At 38.1% G+C, this 23,908-nt stretch overlaps 1 protein-coding gene across 2 annotated transcripts in view; it reads right to left on the bottom strand.

The window, feature by feature from the left end:
- SPOCK3 (SPARC (osteonectin), cwcv and kazal like domains proteoglycan 3) overlaps positions 1–11,521 on the bottom strand; it is a 162,184-nt gene extending 150,663 nt beyond the window's left edge. Inside the window, exons 1-2 of one of the 2 annotated variants that reach the window (XM_079306264.1) lie at positions 11,423–11,521; positions 11,108–11,290 (exon numbers count right to left, since the gene is read on the bottom strand). In XM_079306264.1, coding sequence (XP_079162390.1) covers positions 11,108–11,290 — 183 coding nt within the window. In that variant the 5' untranslated portion in view covers positions 11,423–11,521. The remainder of the gene's footprint in view (positions 1–11,107; positions 11,291–11,422) is intronic. The other variant, XM_079306265.1, reaches the window with a different exon arrangement.
- Between the last annotated feature and the right edge of the window lie 12,387 nt (positions 11,522–23,908).

The following is a 23,908-nucleotide window of genomic DNA, read 5'->3' as shown; positions in this document are numbered from 1 at the left end:
AAAAATAAAATAAAATAAAATAAAAAAACACACAATAATCTTGATATTTACACTACTTTAGACCACTAGAGAGGTTTTTATAATGAAAAGGAGTTATTGGATGGATGACTTAGTTTGTTCTCTAGTTCAAGTTTGCTTTCTTTCCACCTTTCAAAGATGTAAAATACATCCAGAAGTCACTTTGGTAGACTTAACAGTCAAATAATGATTTAAAATAAGCACACTGGCATAATTCCACCTCTCACAAACATCAGTGAACATATCCTCAGTGACCTCAATTAGAAAAGACTCCCTGCAAAGCAGGTTCAGATCCAGTCTATTACAGCATCCTCCCAGAGAAACCCACAGTGAAGATTTGATAAAATGGAAAAAACAATTCTATATCTTCAAGTACAAATGCTTCACTTCCTGAAAAACTCCTTTAAAAAAACACTATTTGAACAACTTCCTTTAACAATTCAGACATTATAGGGTTGACTGACTACACATCACTTTGAAATTATAATTAATTCAGCATTATGAAGATTATTTTCTTCTTTTCCCTTCAATCAACCACTTCTCTTGATCAACACAGGACATAAAATAATACATTACCACATCTTTTGTTTTATCCCTATGTTTGATTACACTTGGCAGATTTTTTGGTCTAATGAGCAAGCTGTTTGGCTACAGCCACTTAAGTTAAAACAAGAGAAAAACTCATTTGTCAAATCTGAAAATACATCTACTTCATTTTCAAGCTTAAATTTTCTTTATTGCAGTGTAAATGAATGATCCACATTGACATACTTTAACTCAGTTGTATAAATACTGTGAAGAATTTTACAGCTCTAGAAATTTTAGCTTCAACTAGTACTTTACCCGGTAATTAAAGAAACCATCTTTCTGATATAACTAAGCAAGAATAGGATCTGTGTATGTGGGAATTAAGCATGTACAAATTACTAACCTTTATCTGCATTAGAATATAAAGCATAGATATCTGTAGAAGCAGCAGCACTAAACAGATATTACTGACCAGATGAATTTTTTACTATTAATAATAGTAAAACAGCAATTTAAAATATTTTAGGGAAAAGATTTCCTAACGTTTATGGTGTTGAATAGTCCAACACACTCAAAATTGGCTGGAAAGCCACAATCCAGTTGTAAAAAAAAAATAAATAAAATCAAGATCCCCTTACTTTCCAGCTAAAGGAGTACCTGTTTGACATGAAAGATCTTTGTAAAACCTTAACTGTGTTAGATGTCATCAAATTTTACAACCATATAAGATAAGCACTGTTAGAATCAAACATCAGCTTTGTTTCATAGAATAACTTCTCATGTTTTCATTAAGTATCATTTTTATAACTTCTCCCACCTTTCTTGGAGGAGCTGGAGTTCAAACAAACATTTTCTTGACAATATCTACATGTTTGTAGCAATACTTGCCTTGTTCTTATATGATACTTATAGGAATGTAAAAAAATATGTAGCTCTTGAATACATAAAAAAATACATAGTCAGTGAGCTGAAACCATCACATATAACTGCCTCACAAATCTGAGACATGAATTCAGAATTATTATTTCACTCTGCAGACCACAAACACTGTTAAACCCATGTCACCTTCAGTATATATCCAAAAATGATCTGCAATCAATGGGATATCAAAAGGTAAGATAAAACTGCAGACATGGTGAGGTTGGACCTATAAAATATTTCTAGTATTCTGTGAGGCATTTTGCTCCTCAAAATGAGGGATAGATAACATAAAATCACTTCACATTTTTATTGATCTGTGGTACCAGTTAGCAGAAGCATGTGTATGCCCTCACGCACATGTGGCCTCACTCACTTATTATAAAAAAAAAAACAAACAACAAAAAAGGAAAAAAAAAACACCCAACTTTTCCATGTGCTGGATAACAAATACTCTATAATATTAGTACTTTCAAACTTTCTGGGGGAAAAATGTTATTGTCTTACAATAAATTATGTTACTCAAAAATGTCTTCTATTTACAGAAGCTGTTCTACAATCCAAATCTATAAAACTTGGAGGAAAAAAAGATATAGTTTCATATACCCTAAGAAGCTATAATTTTTACATAGGAATGAAAAAAGTAAAGAGAAGAATTGGAAACATTCAAAATATGTAAAAAGCATGCAAAGACAGAAGGGTATGGTAGCTTTTGTCGAAACCAAGTTCCACCACTGTGTAGAACCCAGTTTATAAACCCAAAATCAGTCCTAGAGAGGAACACCGAAATGTTTTGAGGTTTTTTATGTCTATATTATTCACTCAGTACAAACCTACACAGTTAATTCTACTTCTGCATATCCCTCCCTCTCCATCTTAATGAGACTACACCCACAGATCTCAGAGAGAAATCTCATGATTCATAATCATGTTACACTCAACTTGGCTAACACATTACTAACAGCAACTACAAGGCAGTTTTGGGCATATATCCCTGCAGGCTTTGAGAGGATATTTACTTTTGAGGGGCCAATGAATAACAGTATATATCACAGGTGGAACCAATTGTCTCTTTTTCTAACATGAATTTTTTTCTTAAAAAGAAATTCTGTCCACTCATGCCCCAAGTACCAGAGTTCATCAAAACAGGACCTTGTAACTGCCTACCAAGAAGTCCTGACAAAAGTTAAATATATACACCTGTAAAAATAAGCACATGTATGAAATACTTAATAGTTTAGCAGTTTAGGAGAGAAATACTAGACTGAGTAAGATTTAGAAAAAGAGTTATGCACTTAGTGGGCTTTAATACAGTTCACATATGAAATATTGTGTACTAATACAGTGAGCAATCTGACAGCCCTTTGCTGGCTTTGTAAAGTAGGAGCTCTTCATATTCACATTTTTTGTTCCTGGATGAGGAAAACAAGACTGCTTACCTTTTTCTTAATATGCTTAAAGATTTGAATACCAGATTAAGACAACAAGTATGTATCCTGGTGATTACCTTAATGAAAATTCTGAAACCAATCTCTATCTTCCTTAAGAATTTGAATTGGCTTGCATGCTAACATCAACTGTGATTTTTCATATAAAAGCAATGGGCTTTTATTGACAACATACCCAAGAAAATTCTATGAAAATCGCAGAACAGAAATCTTTTTAAACAGCAAATTAGAATAAGAAAAATCAAGCACTCATTCCAGTCATTTTGTATTTGGGCCAAAGAAGAAAATACCCCCAGATCAGGCCAATATGAATTTAAATTGTATTCTTCCTTATTCATCTTCAAAATAGCATAAATCTAGATCATCTGGGAATATTGCAGCTAATGAATTACCTCACAGTGCAGGTCTTAGAGAACAAACCTTAATCTGTGCCAGTAGCACACAAAGATTCCTGAAACCTGAAATGCTTTTGGCCAAAATAGAATTTTTGAGTGTAATATAATCTGTCAGGATATAAACAAGTAAGCCACTATACATAGTCAAACATGTTGTCAAATCCAACTATTGGCCCTAAATTTATGAATGCAAAAAGCTTGACATGGACTTTTTAAATCGGACCAAAGTGGTTAACTTTGTTGCAAAAGGCTGGAAGGCCACTTTGTACAATGGATTCTTGCCACTGCTCCTTTACATACCAACCAACCGTTTTCACTTCCACAAATCACTGCTTGGATTTTCTCCTACACTGATGTTCCAGTCACCAACACAAGCCCTGCCAAATCCTCAAACATATATGCATCATTAAATATAGATCCCCACACTCTTCATATTAACAGCTTCCCTCTGCTTTAATGAATGGCTGGTGAAACACAGATCATTTTTCATATGCAATAAGGAGTAAATTCTGTACTTCTCGCTGCTATGCTACAAAGATTTAACAATTGGAATGAACTTCATCACCAAGATCAAGCTCAAAAATGTCAAAGGAGTTTGTTTTCATTTGCATGTAGGACCCAATGTAACTGCACTACATAAAACTGTTTGATGACTTGCAGGCTTTTTTTAGAGAGATACTGGACAAGATGCAAATTGACAGTCTCTTCGGAATCAATGATTATGTATCACATGAGAAAATAAAAAATTAGTTCATAAGCATTTTCTGCAGCAAAATGTCAAGCACTGGATAGTCCATAATAACAATTACATTGACAACTACGATATTAAGATAATACTTTCTGGAAGTGGTAAAATACCAACAAGTTTGAATTATTTCAATCCATTAAACCCATTCTCTTATTCTGTTCTGTTAAAGCAGCCGCTTGCCAAGATAGTAACAGAACAGTGAAATCACATCTTCATCATAATGTGAAAGCTTTGTCATGGGTTATAATTTCATCTGTCTCTCCTTGTGTCCATGATTGCTACCTTAAACTGCATCACCTTTTTTAGGTACATCATTAATTCCTACATAATTTTCCCTACTGTCATCCATTAGTGTGAAATAGGAAAGTAGAAGTGAAAAACCATTAAAAAAAAAAAAAATCTAACATAACTAAAGATTGTCCAAATTAGGTAAGAATGCCCAGTGAAGTGATCCCTATTATAACTGGCCACTAACTTTTCTCTTTCAGAAATCAAATTTCAAGAAATATGAAAATTACAAAAACTTTTAATACAATCTCCTATGTTGGCATTTACTAGCATTGCCTCCATAGTATTTGTTTCTAAAGCAAAAAGGGAAGATTTTTAGCATTAATCATAGTGGGACTTAACAGATGCAGAAAAAGAAATGCTCTATGATTACTAAGACATTAAAATACGTCAAGACAAATAGGATAATAGAAAAACATGCAATAGAAGAAACACCATTCCAAAATCAATATCAAAAATTTTAATAAGTTCTACATTAGAAACATCAACATGAAACAAAACTACAGCCATTTTACTAAAAGTACTTTTTCAATACTGATAGAAAAGTGATACAAATACCTTGGTTAGAATAAAAGCTTTGTTATGCTTGAATGCATGGGAGTTGCTCTAAAGTTTGGTTCAAAAAAAAAGTAACCGGTTATTGAAAGATTTTCTTAATTCCTTCAGCATATCTTGCAGGAAAGGGAGGGGGTGCAGGGACAACACAGACACACCAGGACTCATGACAACATGGACATGACATAGAAACACACGACTGCTTCAACTCAGTCAAAGGAGTCACAGTCAGAAACTGGTCAACACTTGAAAGCATACTAATCCAAGCTATTATTTCTCTTTTCAGCAGATAGTTACATCAAATGCTTCAATTATCAGGAATTAATAGAAGCAGAGCAGATAGAAAGAAAGGATTAATGGCATCAGTCTAAAAGTATTCTAATTCTGCTCAATCCACTGCTTTCTACATTCTGCCACCCCTTACAAAACCACTTGGGCATCTTTCCCTTCTGATTGTAAAGTCAAGATAGCCTATGCAGTTTCTGTTACTGTTACTATCTATTTGTGTATTACAAAGCTATTTATACTACACTATAATAAGCACAGATGGCTAGAGTCAATCCCAATAAGGTTTAATGGAAAGACAAGAGAAGACTGGGTATCCATAGCCACTAAATAACCTATACCATATAAAATAAAGATTATTCTTCAGAGAAAGGAGATAAAGATAAGATGAAACAATGTTATCAGCTTTACTTTAGATTATGAGGGCCATCTAAGGAAAAGCACATTACCATTTACTTAACTTCTAAACATTAGCTATTTAAAGAGCTTCCAAGTTAATGCCTTCCAAGAGACATTCAAGAGTTCAGTGTTAACAATACTTTGAGATTAGTAGACTCCGCTTTTCAGAGAAAAAAGTATTTGGCACTAGAAACAGGCAGCACAAACAGAGCATAGGAAAAATAATCATGTGAAAGAAAAAAGGAATCCACACTTGAAAATGAATTAAAAGCAAATATAAAAATTAGAAGCCTTTGTCTATAATACAGAAGAAAGGAAAAATTAAGATTTACATTACTCTTTCCCATTATAATTTGTTACATTCAATCTAGAAGTTATGAACAATTCAACAGCTTCTTAAATTTCCTTAATTAATCAAAATTAATACAAATTTCTAACACTTTCCCATATTTTACAGTTTAAAAAAGAGCAGTCAAGTCCTCATTAGTTTCATTTCAAAGGCAGTAATTACAGGTGAAGGCACAAAATACTTATTCTTTCTCTCTGACGTCCAAGGCTTCAAAATTTTTCTTCCTTCTCTATATTAATAAAACTCAGATCATAAAAAGTAAGTCATGGAAAAAAGTGACTGACACTACTGTAGAAGTGCCTGGCAAAGTCAGCTTTGAAAAGATTCAAAGCTCTATTTGCAAAAGCAACTTTACATTATTACAAGACCTTGGTTTAACTTGGGCTTAAGGCAACATAAAGAAGCAGCTCATCTTTCATGTTTTGCTATTCCATTTTCTCCTGATGTCATGATCATGACATATGACGTTGGAGAAGAGCTGCCATACTCAATAATAAGGTTCCTTTCCCTGAACCACAAGCTGATTCAGGGAAACCTGAGTGATGCACTATCCAACCCTAAATACTGACTTCCTCTAAATCACATTTAGGATCCTCCATAAACAAGAAGGGCTCCTTGTTCATTGCAAAAATCTTGTTGAACAGAAGTCTTCCTCCAGTAAAGTTACTGGTACTCCACTCTGGAAGCATGAAAACCTTCAAATATTTACATGGTAATCCCACGATGAACTGCAATGAACTTGTAATGAATCTCTTTTAAAAGAAAGAGCCTTTGGCTTGCTCAATTGTACAAAGATGTAGTTGTGATCCACAGAGATGTTCTGCTCATGACAACAACGCACAGTTGGCATGGAGCTTAACTGAGGGACACTATCTGTTTTTGAGAAGCTTTAAAACTCCAAAACAGACAAGGGAATAATTAATGCTGGCTATTACTGAATCAGTATGAAGACTTAATATTCAATTTATCTCCTTTCCAAACACAGAGGTTTAGTTTTCATTAACATTGAAAAAACATACTCTAAATACTGCCAAAAGACTCCTCTGGGAAGCCAACACAAGCTGCTCAAACTTGCCACATCTTGTAGAAGGACATACATTTGATGGTCAGTCTGAGCACACCTCACAAGAAAGCAGAATAAAATGGAGCACACTACCAGTGCAAACTCCCTCTTCATAGTTGATTGGTTTTATGGTCTGTTCAATTTCCTTCTACCTTCTTTACCCTTGATAACTGTATTAACACGGTGGGATGATAGTTAACACTGTAGTATGATACAGCTGGTTACAATGATCAAACAACCCCATTACTTCATAGCAATACTATGACACATATGAGCTGTGGAGTTCATTTATCAACTTAAATTTGAAAATACAGCAATCATTTAAATTATGACCTCTGAAAAGAAAAAGTACATATCACTGACAAGTTAGAACCCAAAATCTCTCTTCCAGCAGCAAGTAAAATTTACCATATAAAATGCAGTCTTTTTAATGAACACAATGCACAATATACTTTAAAAATATCAATTACTAAAATCAGTTACTCTATAGAATCTTGCTTCATTGCATTTTAAAGAAATTAAAATTAAAATTTTGGAAAAGAAAGTCTGAAAGATTTTCAGATAGTGATATAGCAGACAACCACAATTGTACACAATTTTGTCCAACTGACTGTAAAGATGATATAAAAAGACAAAATTATTCTAAATTACAAAGCCACTGTGTTTTGCTGTAGGATTAAAAAGACCACCACTATTTGGAAAGTAATCAGAAAGAGAAAAATCATTCCTATATTCTGATACTCTTTTTCTCCACAGATTTACAGCATTATGAGTAATGAAGGTTTGCTAGACAAGATTTAGGATGTTCAAAGTAGGAGAGTATAAACGTAATGCCATTTCTCAATCACATTTTTCAAAAATAATCTTTATTTCAGACAAATTGCAGTATATGCATCTATATTTATCAAATGTCTAGTGCTATCCTCATAGACAAAACCATTACCACAAAGCATTACCAATACAACAAAATATGAATGTAGAAGATACCCCTAAGAGCATCTACTGAAAAGCCCCAGCTCCCAAGCCTGAAATAAACACAGGATACATTCCCATGGGATAGAACCTCCTAGCATCATGGCACCACTGGCTGCTGAAGCAGCCTAACAAGGTAACTTGGAAAACCTTAACAAACACATCAATCCTGAGACTTATTTTAGTGACAGATGTGAATAGTTGCAACTACTCAGCAACTGGACTGCAGAAGCACTAAGATGGGGCTGAAAACTGTTCCTGCCATACATCTTCAGGCAAAAAATAAACGTACCCTGGTATAGAATCCAAAATGTTTGACTTGCACATTCAACTTCAGGGACTTGCTATTTGACATATCCCATCTCCCCCATCTTTAAGATTTAAAAAGAGGACCATTCTCAACTTCTGCACAAGAAAAATAAGTGGGAAGGTAGTAGCCTCAAACACACATCTAGTTTCCCACTGTTGCATGGTAAGGCACAGTTCTTGCCTCGACCTACTGCATTATTTTCAATAGATTTTTCAAAATGGTCAAGACCCTTCAAAAGAATTGAAGAGTCAGTTACAGTTCTGCCTGTACAAAGCACTGAAAAGATCTTAGCCAATCATCTCTTATTAATAACAATTACTGATGAAACTGACATTTTAGAGGATCTTAAGAGAGGTAGTTTTGGGGGTAGGCTCGGTTCCTGTTTTTTTTAATTGTTTGGTTTGTTTTTTTTTTTAATAAAGTATCATATCCTGGTTTATCAGGTTCTGTAAAGGTTCCCTTTCTGACTGACTGTGTTCTTTCTCACTGTGATCTAAAACTCTTAAGAAACGGAGCCAATGAGCCAGAAGTCAGGGTCATTATCTTTCACATTAATCAGTCCTGTCAGTTAAGTCTTAAGCTAAGCCTTTAAATACTTCTTTTCACACCAGAATTCCATCTCACCCGTACATCTGTAGGGTATTTAAGCCTGCAAAAAATATCTTGCTCTGACCAGAGAATTAAATTACAAACACAGGCCTTGCATACCTTGACTTTAACTCTGCAAGACAGCTACCCCTACATATGTTTCAAATGCTGCTGTCCTGTTATTAAAAGGAGGTCATATCTGAATCACTGATCACATTGCTAATCACAATTTCAAAACCAACAAATTACAGTCACACAAGTAAATTTACTAATCATACAAAAAAGGTAGGATGGTAAAACTTCTCCACCATGCTATATTTAAGTATGATAATTGGCAAGTTTTCTTACAAGGTATTTTTATGATGCACTCTTGTAGAGCTAGATTAACACAATTTTAGGGGGTTCTTACAGTTAAACTACCTATGCTTTAAAAGGAGAGCCTTGTAAAATTAAATAAATATTCCAGATCAGGTACCAATCAATAGCACATAAGCACTATGCACAAAAAATAAAAGCATACTCTTCACTGAAGCACCAGCCTTATAAAACTTACACAGCGTAAAAATAAGCCAGCATATTTGCAAATTGCCTCAGAAGAATCAGTATGCAGTACTTCCTCAAAGCAGTCACTCTTAAAAGCCCTGGGGACACCTACTTGTCACAGAATAAATTATCTGGCTAATATCCAATATTACAGTACATGTCAGTGGGCACCCAGGAGACAGGCATTAGAGAGCACTTAGTTTCCTCAGCCTTGCAGGTTAGTCCTTACATAAATGACTTTGCCCAATTACAAAGCATAACTGATGAACATATTTTGGAGTTTTCTAGCAGCAGCCTTTAATCCTAGAACATTTCTGTAGCACCATATTTTCACTTATTTTTCTTTCCAAACTCACAGGTCCCAATACACAGCATACTGAACAGGTATTTTTCACATTAACCTAAGCTCTTTCTTTTAAGATATGCAAGACAAACAAAAACAGCTGGCTACTGATTGGAAGCACTCCTGAACACCAGAATTACACTGTTTAATAAAAACTATTGGGAAAACAAGTTCTCCCACAACTCCAGTAGTTCTTTCCTAGTTGCTTAAGATAAATAGCCAAGTTTGAATCCCACATGCAACACAGACATAAAGCTAGAAAATACGTGCATCACAACACACTGCAGGTCTCAGAAAAATAAGAGATTCTTGGAGACATTTACTTCAGTTTGCTACAGCAAACTGCAGTCACCAGCAGGCTGTAGAACAAGAAGAAACCTGTTGCCTCCGAAGTTGTAAACCAAATCAATGCTTTATACCAAATCAAAGAAATCCAGTAGGATAAACAGTAAAGAAAACAATTTTTTTTTAGCGTATTTGGAATTCGGATTTTTAAAAGCCAAGGGATGGAGGATACCGGACGATCAAAGAAAATCTTTTCCACTGAGAGAAATGTGGCTTTTGAAAATAGGTTGTGTTTCACCCAGCTTGCAGCAAACACAGCACTAGGGGCACAGGCGAAGCACGCTGAGGACAGAGCCACCTTACAGCGGCAGGTTTCGTAACTGACGAGATTCGGGTCAGGCTGGGGCTGCTGCTCTCGGGCTGCGAGCACGGCGCTCCGGACACCGCGCACCGCCGCGCTGGAGCCCCGCACCGCACCGCAGCGCAGAGCCGGCCGTGAGCGCTGCCCTTCTCCCCCGCTCTCCCTGCCCGCACTCCTGACAGGGCACGGCGAGACGCGGCGGTGCCGCCCGCCGCCGCTGCCAGCGTCCGGGCACGGAGGGAAGGAGGGAAGAAGCGGGCTCTGTCCCGGGCGGAGCGGCGGCGGGGCGAGCCCCCGCCCGGCCCGGCCTCGCGCCCCCACAGCATCCCTCACGCAGCGGGGCGGGAAACGGAGGAGGGAGGACAAACGCGGCGCTCCCCCTCCTGCGCCTGGCGCCCCGCAGGGCGGGAAGCGGCTCCCGCGGCCCGGCCCGCCGGGCTCGGAAGGTGCGGGCCGGGCTCGGAAGGTGCGGGCCGGGCGCCTCACACCGGGCGGTCCTGGCCGCTCGCGGCGGCAGCGCACCGGGAGCTTCCCGGCGGGACCCCCATCCTCCTGGCCGAGGCGCTGCAAGCAATTAATTAATTATTAAAATTCGGGCAGAAGGGGGAAAGTCGAGGCTGTACCCCAGTACCCGCTCTCCAAGGGATGCTCTATACCCTGCAGGAACAGACCCAGCGGGAGCGGGCTGGGCGCGGCTGCCGGCTGGCAGGCTGAACTTACGTCTCGGAATTTGTTCCACTGCCCGACCTCCTTGTCGTACTGGGAGACGGTCGTGAGCCATTGTTTATCGTCCAGAAAATTGCCGCTGTCCGGTCTGCCCCCGGCCGCCGCCGCCGCCGGGCTGCACCAGGCTGCCGCACACACGCACACCAAGGCTGCCGCTGCCGCGAGCATCTGGGCGAGAGGAGACACGGGCAGGGGAGTTACCCACAGCGGAGCCGAGCCCCGGCCGGGGGCTGCCGGCGGGGAACGGGACAGGCGCCCGCGGCGGGGGAAAGGGGAAGGGGAGGCAGCCCGGCCCGTCACCTTGCTGCGAGCCCCGCACCCGCGCTCCTCGCCGCGGCCGGAAAGGCGGCCCCGCGCCCGCTCGCTCCCCGCACGCGCCGCCGTCTGCGGCCGCCCGTCCGTCCGCCCCGCTCCCGCGCCGCGCGCGCCGCCCGCCCCTCGCCCCGCCCCGCCCCCGCCCCGCGCCGCGCCGCGCGCCGCACCGGGAGAGGCGCGCGCCCGCCGCTCCCGCCCGGAGCCGGGCGCCCCGAGAACCGCGCGGGGCCGGGAGCCCCGGCAGGGCACCGGCAGGGCACCGCCACGGCCCCGGCACGGCCCCGCCGAGCCGCCGCCTCCTCCGGCGGGCGCGGATGCCGCTGGAACTTCGCCACAGCTGCGTTGGCGCCTCGCACCCCGGGTTAGATCGGCGGAAAGCCCCAGGCGGACACGGTCCTTCAGAACCCACGGTCATGCCGAGAACTTCCCGCGCCTTCGGGACAAGGAGAGACGCGAGCTCGCGGGTCGCCCCTGAGTGCTGATGGAGGCACCTTGCGATGCCGCCTGCCCGCGTTACCCCTTTTGTAAGGACCAGGCACTCTTCCCTCTTTCTGGTTTTTGTCTTTTAAACAGTAACGGTGTGTTAACTCAAAGTCTTCAATGACATCTGGTCGCTTTCCCGAATTAGTTAAATTTAATTCAGAATTGAGCAAGGTGCAGAAATAGTTCAATTACCTTTCCAGCAGAGCTGCCTCCATATTTAAGTTCTATGTACCATCCTGTTGACCTAATTAATCAAATTTTTAATGTTAGCTATATTCCCCAGAGTAACACTCCGCTCGTTAGGTTCGTGTTAGCTGCGTGTTGCGAGGTTTCGGTGGAGGGAGCGGGGCAGGACTGCGGGGTGGCCTCTCTGGGAAGAGCTGAGGGACTCTCCCGATCTGGGAACAGCTGGCTCCAAACAGCTCCTCAGCGGAGACACCGCGGCCACAGCTAAGCCCTCCGGCAAAGCCGGCGGTGCCTCTGTGAAAGCACAGCTAAGGAAGGGCAGAAAACGCTGTGAGAGAGGAAATGGGAACAGGAACGGTGAGAAACAGCAGGGAATCCCGGGGCGAGAGAGATGAGAAGGTGCCTCCATGGGAGAGACTGCAGACCCTGGAACACTCATGCCAGAGCAAAGGGATGTACCCAGAGAAACAGTGGCAAGCCCAGACCAGGGCTTATTTTCCTGAAGAACTCCAGCCAATGGGAAAGCTATGCCAGAGCACAAGAAAAGTGTGAGAAGCAACGAACAGTGAAGCAACGATGCTGACTGTGCCCTGCATTCTCCCTATGCTGGTCAGGGAGACACGAGTCTGGAATGAAGCTGAGCCTGACAAAGGAAGGGAGAACAGATGTTTTAACACATGCCTTCTTTACAACTACTCAAGCTAGTTGCTGCATTTTTATTTTAATTGGCAATAAATCTTCTCCCAGTCAAGTTTGTTTTGTCTGCAACAGTAATCGGTAAACAGTATTCCTGATTTTATCTTAACCCATGATCGTGGTCTCTCACTCCAGTTCTTCCTGTCCTTGTCCTGCTGGGGAGAGGGGCTGTGAGCAGTTGGGTGAACGTTGGGCTGTCAGCCAAGACTAACCCACCACGAGGTAGCCAAGTATGTCAAGTACACAACGCTCTCAGTGTAGTGCTGAAAGTACTTTCTGTGGTAAAATATGAGTCACTTTCAGACTTGAAACTATGGTCAAGTCCATCAAGAGATTCTCTGATGGCAGAAAAACACCACTTTATGCAAAAAGAGAAGTGATTATGAGATTGCCACCGAATTTAGCAAGTTTTGATTTTGGTCATAATCTGTAACTACAAACAGATAGAAAAGTATTAATTAAATCAAATAACCTACATCATACAGTACATAATACATGCCATTTTGTTCCTAAACTCGTATCACTAAAATCAATGAAAATCCTGTCACCCATATGACAGAGAGGATGATTGCCAGATTAGGATTTATGTGCCTGACTCTAAAAATGCTACCTATCCAGAATACTATATTCTGTAATAAATGAATCATAAAATTCAAAGCAAAGGGATAGAGGGACTGCACAGAGGCTAAATAAGAATCAATAAAACAGTCATGTTATTCTCAGGGTGGGTTATAGAGTCAGTGCTTTATAGAATCTTTCTCTGACAATCCAGTTTGTATTTGTCAGTCTTAATGTTAATTTCCTACAAATTGCTTTGCCCTTTGGCAAAGAAGAAATTTCTCTATAGAGTTAATGTATTGGGGTTTTGTTTTGGTTTTTTTAAGAATGACTTACTTGAACTTTTTTTTAACAGCATCCCAATTCCTGTATTTGTGTTTTTACTTTCCCAGCATGGAAGGTGATCTATTTTAGTTTTGGTTTGCTTCAGCTGTGTTTGACAATTTCATCCAGATAATATTAGGTATTACTTTTAAGTTATTGTTCATCTTTCCATACTTAAAGAAGAGCAATAAAAATGGCTAAGATTTGCATTCAGTAAAAATCCTTAGAAAGGGGAAATCTCTTATGGTTTGAGTTTTACAAAAGTTTCACTGCAATTTGTCTAAAAAGTGATCTTCAACACCTATGACTGCAGTTTCTACTGACAACACATACTAATGATCAATTATATGTAATTTTGCCTGAACCAAGCTATTTGAAGTCTTTAATAATTCTGAATGTATTCCTTATAATTTTAAGCACTCTGATCTCCACATAATTGGTTTAAGAGTCTCATTCTGATGAAGGACTTTACACAAGTTGGTAATTCCATTTATTAAAGCACACAATGATACTTGATCGAAATGGCATTTTGAAGATATAAAACTAAGAAGTTTCCTCTTTTTTTTCCTCAATAATTTCATTTCTCTTCAATGATTAAACTAATGTACCTTGAGAAATACTCTTTATTTTAAATGTACATACATTTCTTTCAGAAAATGTAACTGCATTGTTACATACTGATGTGTTTAACAATAGCATCCTTAAGATGTGGCAGGGAATCTGTTACTGCAGCAGAGGTAAGAGAACAATACCAATGGCAACAGGAACATAATTTTTTACTGAGAGTTTAGAAACTCTGCCTCATAGCCCTTTATCACTGTCCAGTCAAGAAACATTGTCGTTGTGAACAAAAATTTCCATAATATGGTCTGTTTTGCAAATTTTTATTAACAAATATTTCAATATTAAGACTTCCTAATTTAGAATACAACTGTACAGGCATCTTCTCCTCTGAGTAGCTGATGCATCCTACAGAGAGGTAGCAATGAAGATGGTGTAGCTGCTAATGTACTTGCAAGTTACAATACTGGCGTGAATAATATGGTTGTTGCACAAGGAATAGGATGGAAAGAGAAGAAAAGAGGGAGCATACACTTAAATATGTATTTTGTGTACAAATCTGTGTGTTACATGAAGGAGCATTGGATTATGTAATATATGTAAGGAGATATATATTGGAAGGAAAGTTTGTATGCATAGGTTACTGATGAAACAGAAGGGACATGCTGAGAAATTATTAGGAAATGCAAGGAAATTTATGCCCTGAACACTGCCACAAAAGTGCTTCACTCTCTTCCTGCAAATGAAGAATATGTTCACTTAAGGCAATTAATTATGAAGTTCATTTTTAAAAACTGTTTTAACTGCAAGAGCAGTGTTATTATATTTGAATAAACTTGTGTTGAATTGAATCCCAAGGAACATCAAGGTATCCCACTGCCCACAGGCAAAGCCAGGTATCCCTTGTCACTGCTGGCAGATGTTGGTCCAAATCTACTTCTAGAATCTCACTGGTGGAGTCATTCAGTGGTAGAAACTGCACACTGATCTGTGTCAGTGGGTTTTACTAGACTAATTTTAGAAGAGGTTTCCAATACCTGAAACAAGTTGATCTTGCTGCAATTAAGGCTTATAAATTATGGTGGACCCCATTCATGAAGAACATGAATAGCATGAATAAATAACTCTTTTACTCTGATCAGCAGTCTTTCCCATATTGGAAACTATTGTAACCTCACTCTTCATTTCATCCCAGTGATATGTTTATTACCATATTTTTACCCTGTTCTTTTAATCTTATACCATGATTTTGAGATCTCTGACCACTTTATTATCCCACTGAATTGGGCTATGAGTTTTTTCCATTGTCAATGTCTAGAATACTAAAACACCATTGAAGAAAGCATAGGATTTACTTAATGAATATAAATTATTTTGGTTTGATAGGATTAGCATCTTCTGTAGTATCTTCCAGACATTTAGACATAGTGTACTGAAATACCTGTCCTGGTATTTTCCAGAAATTGAAAGTAGAATGACAAGTGTTTCATTTTCTGACCCTTTTTCACCCACTTTTTTGAAGGTCCCTTTTTTAAAGAAACCCTTTAATTTGCTTTGATTTTTTACAGTCATCTGGTACCAGTTTGTTCTCTACAGTTTCTCAAAAGCAATGACTAACAATTCTGAGACCCTTTCAAACAATTCTGTTAATATTCAGGACAGAGTTCATAAGATTATTACAACAATCTCATTTTTACAAAAATTACACAATAGATTCATTACAGACAAAGGTTATCTAAGCCCTTTTTTTCCTTGCCATTGGTGTGATGACTAAGTTAACAACCTACATGCCATTAATGATTGATACATGGGTTTTAAATTACTTTTTCTTAAATTTCTCTCCTTACTGCATTCTTCCTCCAAATGGGACTCATCCTTTCCTTTCATCTTCTTTATAGTAACACTATGTTTGCACTTATTTCTTATTAACCTTGATGTGTTTTGCTAGCTGTGTCTCACCTTCTCCTTGACTTTTGCTACTTGTGTCTCAAAGTGCTTTGAAGCATTCATCTTTCATTCTTATTTGACTTTCATCTTCTACTTTAGGCCACTGCAGACTTCAATATTTAATATATTTGTCTTCTATGGCTTTCCCTATTCTTCTGCTATTACTGCAATTTAATCCTTAATATTTTTCCTGTAGGGTGCTCCAAGGTGTTCATATTTCTCATTCTTTATGAATTTGATTAGATTGCTAAACACCAGTGGATCTCTGCTAACACAAGTACTGTCAAAAAGGCAGAAACCACAAAGATTCAGAAAACATGGTAGCTCAGATGGTCAGCATTAAGGACATATCCATCTGTTTATATGGACAGCTTATTTTTTATGGACAGTTGACATACACTTCAGAATAAGGCATGATTATGTGGACCTGTCCAAGATCAGAGGCAGAAGATCATTCAAGAAAAGTACCTTAATTTATCTCTTTGACTATGGAATATTTTAAGTTGACATTTTTAAAATTAAGTTTATGTCTCTAGAAAGCATGCAATAAATGTTTATATTTGCTGATGTTCAAAAATTTGAAACTCTTTTTTTGTCCAGTGAAAAATTTAAACAATATGGTAAAATTTACAACACAATAATAAGCAGTGTCTTTATTCCAAGGACAATCTTCTATCTCTACATATAAATTCTTTTAGATGTAGTTTATTAATTATAAATTGGGAACTCTTCTCATCTGACTGTTCTCAGTAGACATAAAAAATCTGAAACTTTTCCTATCCCACAGTTTTATCTGGCATACATCACAGCTTCCAGAAAAAGGCAAATTTCTCTTTGTGTCCTAGTCACAGACACACCCTTTAAAACCAAACACTATATGCAGTAGATTTTCTGCAAACAAAACAGTCATAAAATCGTAAGATTGATGGAGCTTCTAAAGCAATGTCTGTTAAGACCTTCCTGTGTTATTAAAATCTCCTTGACAAGATGTTTTACTAGTTTAAGCATCTCTGCTTCACATGTTCTTTATACAGCTTCAAGAGCTGTGGCTGAATTTTCATATCTGCCTTTATTTAAGCACCAAAAAATGTTGGGCATCAAGTTGACATTTTTGCATTGGATGGTGATGTGTTTTAACCATCTCACATCATAAAATCTCAATAGAAGCAATTTAGCAGTTGGATAGGACATAGGTACCCTTTGTGAGTTTAGACTTCTCTAAATTTCTTTTCTTGCCTTTCTTGCCATTTTCTGTAATTAAATATTCCAGAAGTTTATGGAGTAGGTCAGCAGCTTTCCAATTCATACCCTCTATAGCTTACATTTTCCAAAGTATGTGACTGAAGAAGATCTTCCATATGATTTTTGTTCTTAGGCAAAAATGAGAAATAAAGATAAGCAAAGAGGATGTGATACTGCTCCTATTTTTACCCACTGAAATTCTCCCGTTTGCTCAAATATTGTTGGTCATAAATACACATGTACAATTTGAGTTATGCTCAACAAAAGTACTGTGGGTGATAGTATTATATGAAAGGTATCTTTGGATTGGGTGATTTTATGGCACTATGGATTTTCATGCTTGAAGTAAATTATAGGAAAAATTTTGCTAATCCACCTGTATAACTTACCTGGGCAAGTAATTCTAGAGCAGACAAAACTAGAAGATGAAGTATGTAATTAAACTTTCAGCTCTTCATTCTTTTGAAGAAGAATGAAAATAATGTGAAAAAAGAGCATATTACATAGCAGAAGCATTTGAGCTTTTTTTATTATTATTTTCTCTCTGAAACGCACTCTCCTGTTTTTTCTCTTCTATATGGATCACCAGCATCTTTTAAGAAATGTCTCTGCAACACAGTTTGAAAAAGCATTAATTATTCTAATCATTGCGGTTGATTAAACAGGTAGGGGACTCTCTTTGATTCCTCATTTACTACTTTCTCCTCCTTCTTGAGAGTTCTGCACAGCTGGAGATTTTCAGCCCCATTGTAGCTTCCTCATCTTAGTAGAGTTCTTTTGGCATGCTAATTAATCTCCTTCCCAATATTTACTCTCCCTGACCACAAGCCATTGTCTGCTCTTACATCTTATTTTGAAGAGACAGGGTCCTCGAAATTCTTGAATGCTTTTCTTAACAATAGCTCTAGCCTATACATAATGTAGCAAGCAAGAAAATTATTTAATGATAAATTTCTAACCTTGAGACTGGTTTCATGGGGCTTTTTTAACACTTTAGAAGGCTTTGCTTTATTTTGTTTGCACAAGACAAAAAACTGGTTTTTTTGTGCAAAACTGGGGTTAATTTTTTTCTGTTTTACCAGAACACTGATCAAAATGGCAAGGTCTGCTCAAATACTTAAACCAATTAAATCCAATTTGTCCAATATAGAAACATTCTGATTTATATTAGTTCTTATTTCAGATTTTTTAATCTTATTTATTAATAAACCGATGTTTTCCTGAAAATGTTTTATACATGATGTCCAAAGCAATTGAATATAGTATAACATATTTTGGTAAAATATACTGGACATATATTGGATATATATTGGTTATTACATATCAATTATCCTATCACGCTTTACATTCTTAATAGAGCAAATATTACAAGACACTTCTAATGTATTCATTGCCATTAAGACTGTTCCAGAGCATTTAATTAAATCTAAATAATTCTAATAATGTCTGAAAATGTTCACAATAAGGTGTCATTTATGAAGAAAGCTACCCTTTATGAAAATGTTTTATGTGAGAAATAAAAGAACTAATGTCCATGTTTTCAGACGTTAAAGATGGGTATGTACAAATTTAGCCTAATGTCATGTCTCTGAAAGATGTCTTTTCAACTTGAAAGGGGACCAACATCTGCACAAAAGTCTGCACAAAAGCAAAATCTAAGCTGATAAAATAGAACCATCTTGCCTCTTTCTTCTGTCAGTAATTGAGCAAAGGCATTCCCCACTTGTATCCTGCATTTTATAGTGATGACAAGTTGACATGCAATATCTTATTGACAAATTGTCGGTCGATGAATTAACCTGTGGAACTAGCTAGAGACAGTTATATTACTTAGAGTTCAGCTGAACTCACCATGCCACCTCTACCTGAAACATCTCTTTACTACAGAATCATTGAATCATTTAGGATAGAAAAAATATTCAAGATCATCAAGTCCAGCCATTAGCCAGCACTGCCAAGCTCATCCCAAACCATGGCTGTAAGTGCCACATGTCTTAAATACCTCCAGGGATGGCGACTCAACACTTCCCTGGCCAGCCTGTTCCAGTGCTTGACAACCCTTTCCATGAAGAAATTTTTCCTAATATCCAGTCTATACCTCCCCTGGTGCAGCTTGAAGCTGTTTCTTCTTGTCCCTTGGGAGAAGTGAGCAACCCACACCTGGCTACAGCCTCCTTACAGACAGCTGTAGAGAGCAATAAGGTCTCTCCTGAGCCTCCTTCTCTCCAGGTTCAATAACCTCTGCTGTTCCTTGTAGGATTTGTGCTCAAGACTCTTCACCAGCACTGCTGCCCTTCTCTGGACCTGCTCCAGCATCCAGTCTCCTTTCTGTGTGAGTGGCCCAGAGCTGGACACCAAGGTGTGGCATCACCAGTGCCGTGTACAGGGGAACAATCATTGCCATGGTCCTGTTGATACAATCTGATGCCATTATTTCTGACACAAGCCAAGATGGCCTTCTTGGCCACCAGGGCACACTGCTGGTCAGCCAGCACCCCAGGTCCTTTTCCAAGAGGCAGCTTTCCAGCTGCTCTTCCCCAAGCCTGCAGTGCTGCACAGGGTTGTGGCTGCAGTGCAGGACCCAGTACTTGGCCTTGTTGAGCCTCAGACAATTGGCCTCAGCTCATGGATCCAGCCAGTCCAGATCCCTCTATAGAGCTTGCAACCCTCCAGCAGATTGACACTCCTTCCCAACTTGATGTTAATCTGGAGGACTGCACATCTTAAAAATAATTTTGCTATAAATGTCAAGCTCTGCTTAGTTAATATGATAGATTTTGGAGTAGTGTAAGCATTAAAGGAATCCATACTATAGAAGAGGAATCTTAGTTTTGCACTTCAATCACAAACCATATCTATGCTTTGGCTCTGTTTTATACCTGTGTAAGACATTTCAGAATTGCATGGGTTAACTGGCTTATTTTTCTTCTGCAAAACCACATGTACAGTTGAAGCCAAGTCCATTCCTAATCAAATACATAATTTGACAGGAGTACACATTTGTGCCCATTACATTAATTTGTTTTGGGCCTGTAGGCACTATCACACATGCTGTTTGTCTTACCTTGTTACCAATTCACTCAGAAGTGAGAGGAGGATATGCAATTAAGTACAATTTCTTTACAAAAAACCTCCATAAAAAGTTGAGGTCTCTGAAATGACTTTTTTTTTTTTTTCTTATGAGTGTGCTGTAATCATTAAACTCTGTATAATTTAAAAGTAAGTTAAATTGATCATAAATCTTGCAAAAAAATGAGATAGAATTTCTAGGATATAACTCAGAAGAGCCTCTTCACATTTCTACCCAACATTTAAATATGAAAATATCAAATTTACTGCAGGGAAAAAATACTCAAAATTACACAATTCTTCATTTTAATTAGTAACATTTATTTTAATATTATTTATTTATTTTATTACAATTCTTCAATTTACATCTTCACGTAAATTTCATTTATTGAAACCACAATATCTTTTGCAGTCACTTCCTGTCTTTCAAAATCACTTCAGTTAACTTTATTTTCTGTGGTTTTCAGAAAAGAGATAGTTTCCTTTCTGCCTATTCCTTTTCATCTTCTTTCATCTCTCCCTTGTTCTCTCACTTTCTTCAGTTATATATTTCAGAAGTAGAAAATTGATGTGGAACAAGAAGACCACAACAAACACCACTGCTCTAGAGTAGAGTTGGCCTTCCAGTTTACCAGGACTGATGAAACTATTGAGAGTAGATTGGCAATGATTTATAGATTATTGCAGTTTCCAGCCTCGACATTTTGAATTGGCAGCAGTGTTTCACAATTGCCAGCTTAATCAGGACATCTAGGAACTAAATATTTTTCCATATGATCATTCCTGTAACTATTTTGATTTTTTCGTCACCTTTAATACATTAAAAATTAGGGTAAAAAGTTCTAAAGCAAACAAATAAACAAAAATCTCACCAAAAAAATAAACCACACACCACCAGAAAATAACCCAAGGAACACAGGAAAGGAACTCCAGTTCCATAACATTCCAATTAACGAATAATCCAGGTAAGCAGTTAAAATGTGCTAGTGCAAAATAAATTCTTCCTGTAGAAAGCTAATTCTGCTCATTTTGTGGGCATTTTCACACAGCAAAATTTAACACTTCATCCAACCAAATTGAACTATTTAATTTTGTCAAAATTTAAGTGACCTACTAAAAAGTTGTTTCCATCGTAATTAATTGGCTGCACTTTGTAGTTTCTGTATTTCAAAGAGTAAATTTCTGAGTTCTAGTCTCTGTGGGCCAGATATGTCTAAACCTCAGAGGAGATCATAACAAGTTGTGGATGATGTAGTTTTGTCACAGAGCCTGGCCAAAGACCTGGAAATTTCTAACCATCTGTCTTTTTAGGTATGCCATAGGAGAGAATAAGAACATAGTGTTTAGACAATAAAGATGTAATTTACAGGTACCAGTAGATGCAATTTGACATCCAATTTAAATTAATTTTTCAATTAATTAAAACGCTGAAATTAAATAAAGAATTCTTTTAGAAATTAGGATTCTACAAATAGTTTAGGACATTGATGTCTCATCTCAATTTGACATGGAGGAAAACGTTAAAGGGATGAAATATTGTACATATTGTGAGGAGTCTGGAAAGCAATTTATAAATCTATTGGAAACTCGCATGCCCCTTACTTTAAGATGATTTTCCATTAGGATGATCTGTTTCTAAGGACACAAGACACCATGGGGAGAATTACCATAATTCCAATATCAAATCTAAATCCCTCTGAGATGGCAGTTTTTCTACATCCATTGCAAACATTTTCTCCCTAGCATAGACACATAGTATGCCAAATGGCTGTGCATACAGAGGAAAGTGAGGAGAATACATTGCTTAACCTCCTCCACTTACCTAGATAAGTATAGGGCTTTAAATGACTGTATTTTTCCCAGGATTTAATCCAGTTTGAATAGATTTGTCAGGTTACAGGTTTAAGATTTCTACTGAAATTCCCTGGTCTCGAATAGGGATCATATGCTTTTCTGCACTGTATTTTGTTATCCTTCCTATGGTGCCTTTCTGGACAGCAGTGAAGATGCAGTCAATATGAGCTACCCCCTAGATTCAGCAGAACCCCCCAGTAGACCTCAGTTCCTCCAGAGACTCCTATAGAGCTCAACAGAAATGCAGAAATGCATTGGCACAGCTGATGAAACTACTTCTTCCCTTCCTCTCACTTTGCCTGTGGCTAGGCTGCATACTAGACCATAAATTGACCTTCAATTAATAGCTCTTCAAAGAATAATTGCTGGGATATTTTGTTAGGTTAAAACATTATGTGTCAAATAATTTCCCACTTTATTAGAGTAAAATAATGGTTTGTTAATACATAACATAATACTTTGCATTAAAAGAAAAAATATATCTATGTCACCATAATAAATTATTATGATTTATACTTTTATTATATGAACATATATCACACCCATCCTAACTATACCAACACAGGAGAGTACAACAGCAAGCAATTCTGATCTTTCACTGCTATTTGTTTTGGGATTTTCTTTGTTTGATTTGCTTTTTTATTTTTTCACAGTTCTCCTCTCCTTCGTATCATCAAGGTAAACACAAAGGATTCCAAATTTCCTTTTACCTTCAAACATTGTATAAGTGACATTATTTCCTTATATTACAGATAATAACCCAGAGTGCCCCTTCCTTGCTCCAGGATTCATTTGAAGGAGGCTGCTTATGTTTCAGAGAAACCCCTAATACCTAATATAGGGTTTTCAGAGAAACCCCTAATTCTATAAGTTTTGACATAGTCTCCCCAAATAACAAACATAAGTCATCACTCAAATTGTAAGAGAGAAAGAAGGCTAGGGCTTTCAAGATTTTTTCACTCATTTGTACAAGTGCAGTTCTGGATTCTATACAGAAATTGAATTTTCATGTATCACTCTGAATGATACACTCAGTAGCAAAAAGGAGAGTCAAGGACATAGGAACTGAAATTTGCCAGCATCTTAGAGAATCCAAATCCCAAACTGTTAACATCTTTGAAGTAGGGGTTGCATTGCATTCATTAAGGGATGGAGACTAATCCAGACTAATTGTAGGAAATCAATGTCTGAGTTTTTCCAAAGTCCTGCACAGCATCCAGCCTCATGTTTATCAGAACAATATCAAAGAATCATCTAATTCTAATAACAGGGTCTCTGTCAGATTCAGAGTTGCAGAACAGGAATGGTTTTAGCCATGTGATAGAGGACTTCCTTTTAATCAAGGTGGAGGAATGTCCTCACTGTGTAACTTTTGTATTGGTGACCATGTCAGAGTCATAACACTGGGGGTTCTCTTTGAGAGAGACTCACAATAATCAATTACATTTTCACCTAAAGTAGCCCTGGAAGAGGAAGAGAATCATGCACCAAGAAACGTTTAAAAACCAGCAATGAGTGAATGACATGGAGCTTTCTGATTTTTGACATTAA

This window comes from Erithacus rubecula (genome assembly GCF_903797595.1).
Source record: "Erithacus rubecula genome assembly, chromosome: 5".
NCBI lineage: Eukaryota > Metazoa > Chordata > Aves > Passeriformes > Muscicapidae > Erithacus > Erithacus rubecula.
The sequence above is the reverse complement of the archived record's forward strand: the minus strand, read 5'-3'. Positions and strand labels throughout refer to the sequence as shown.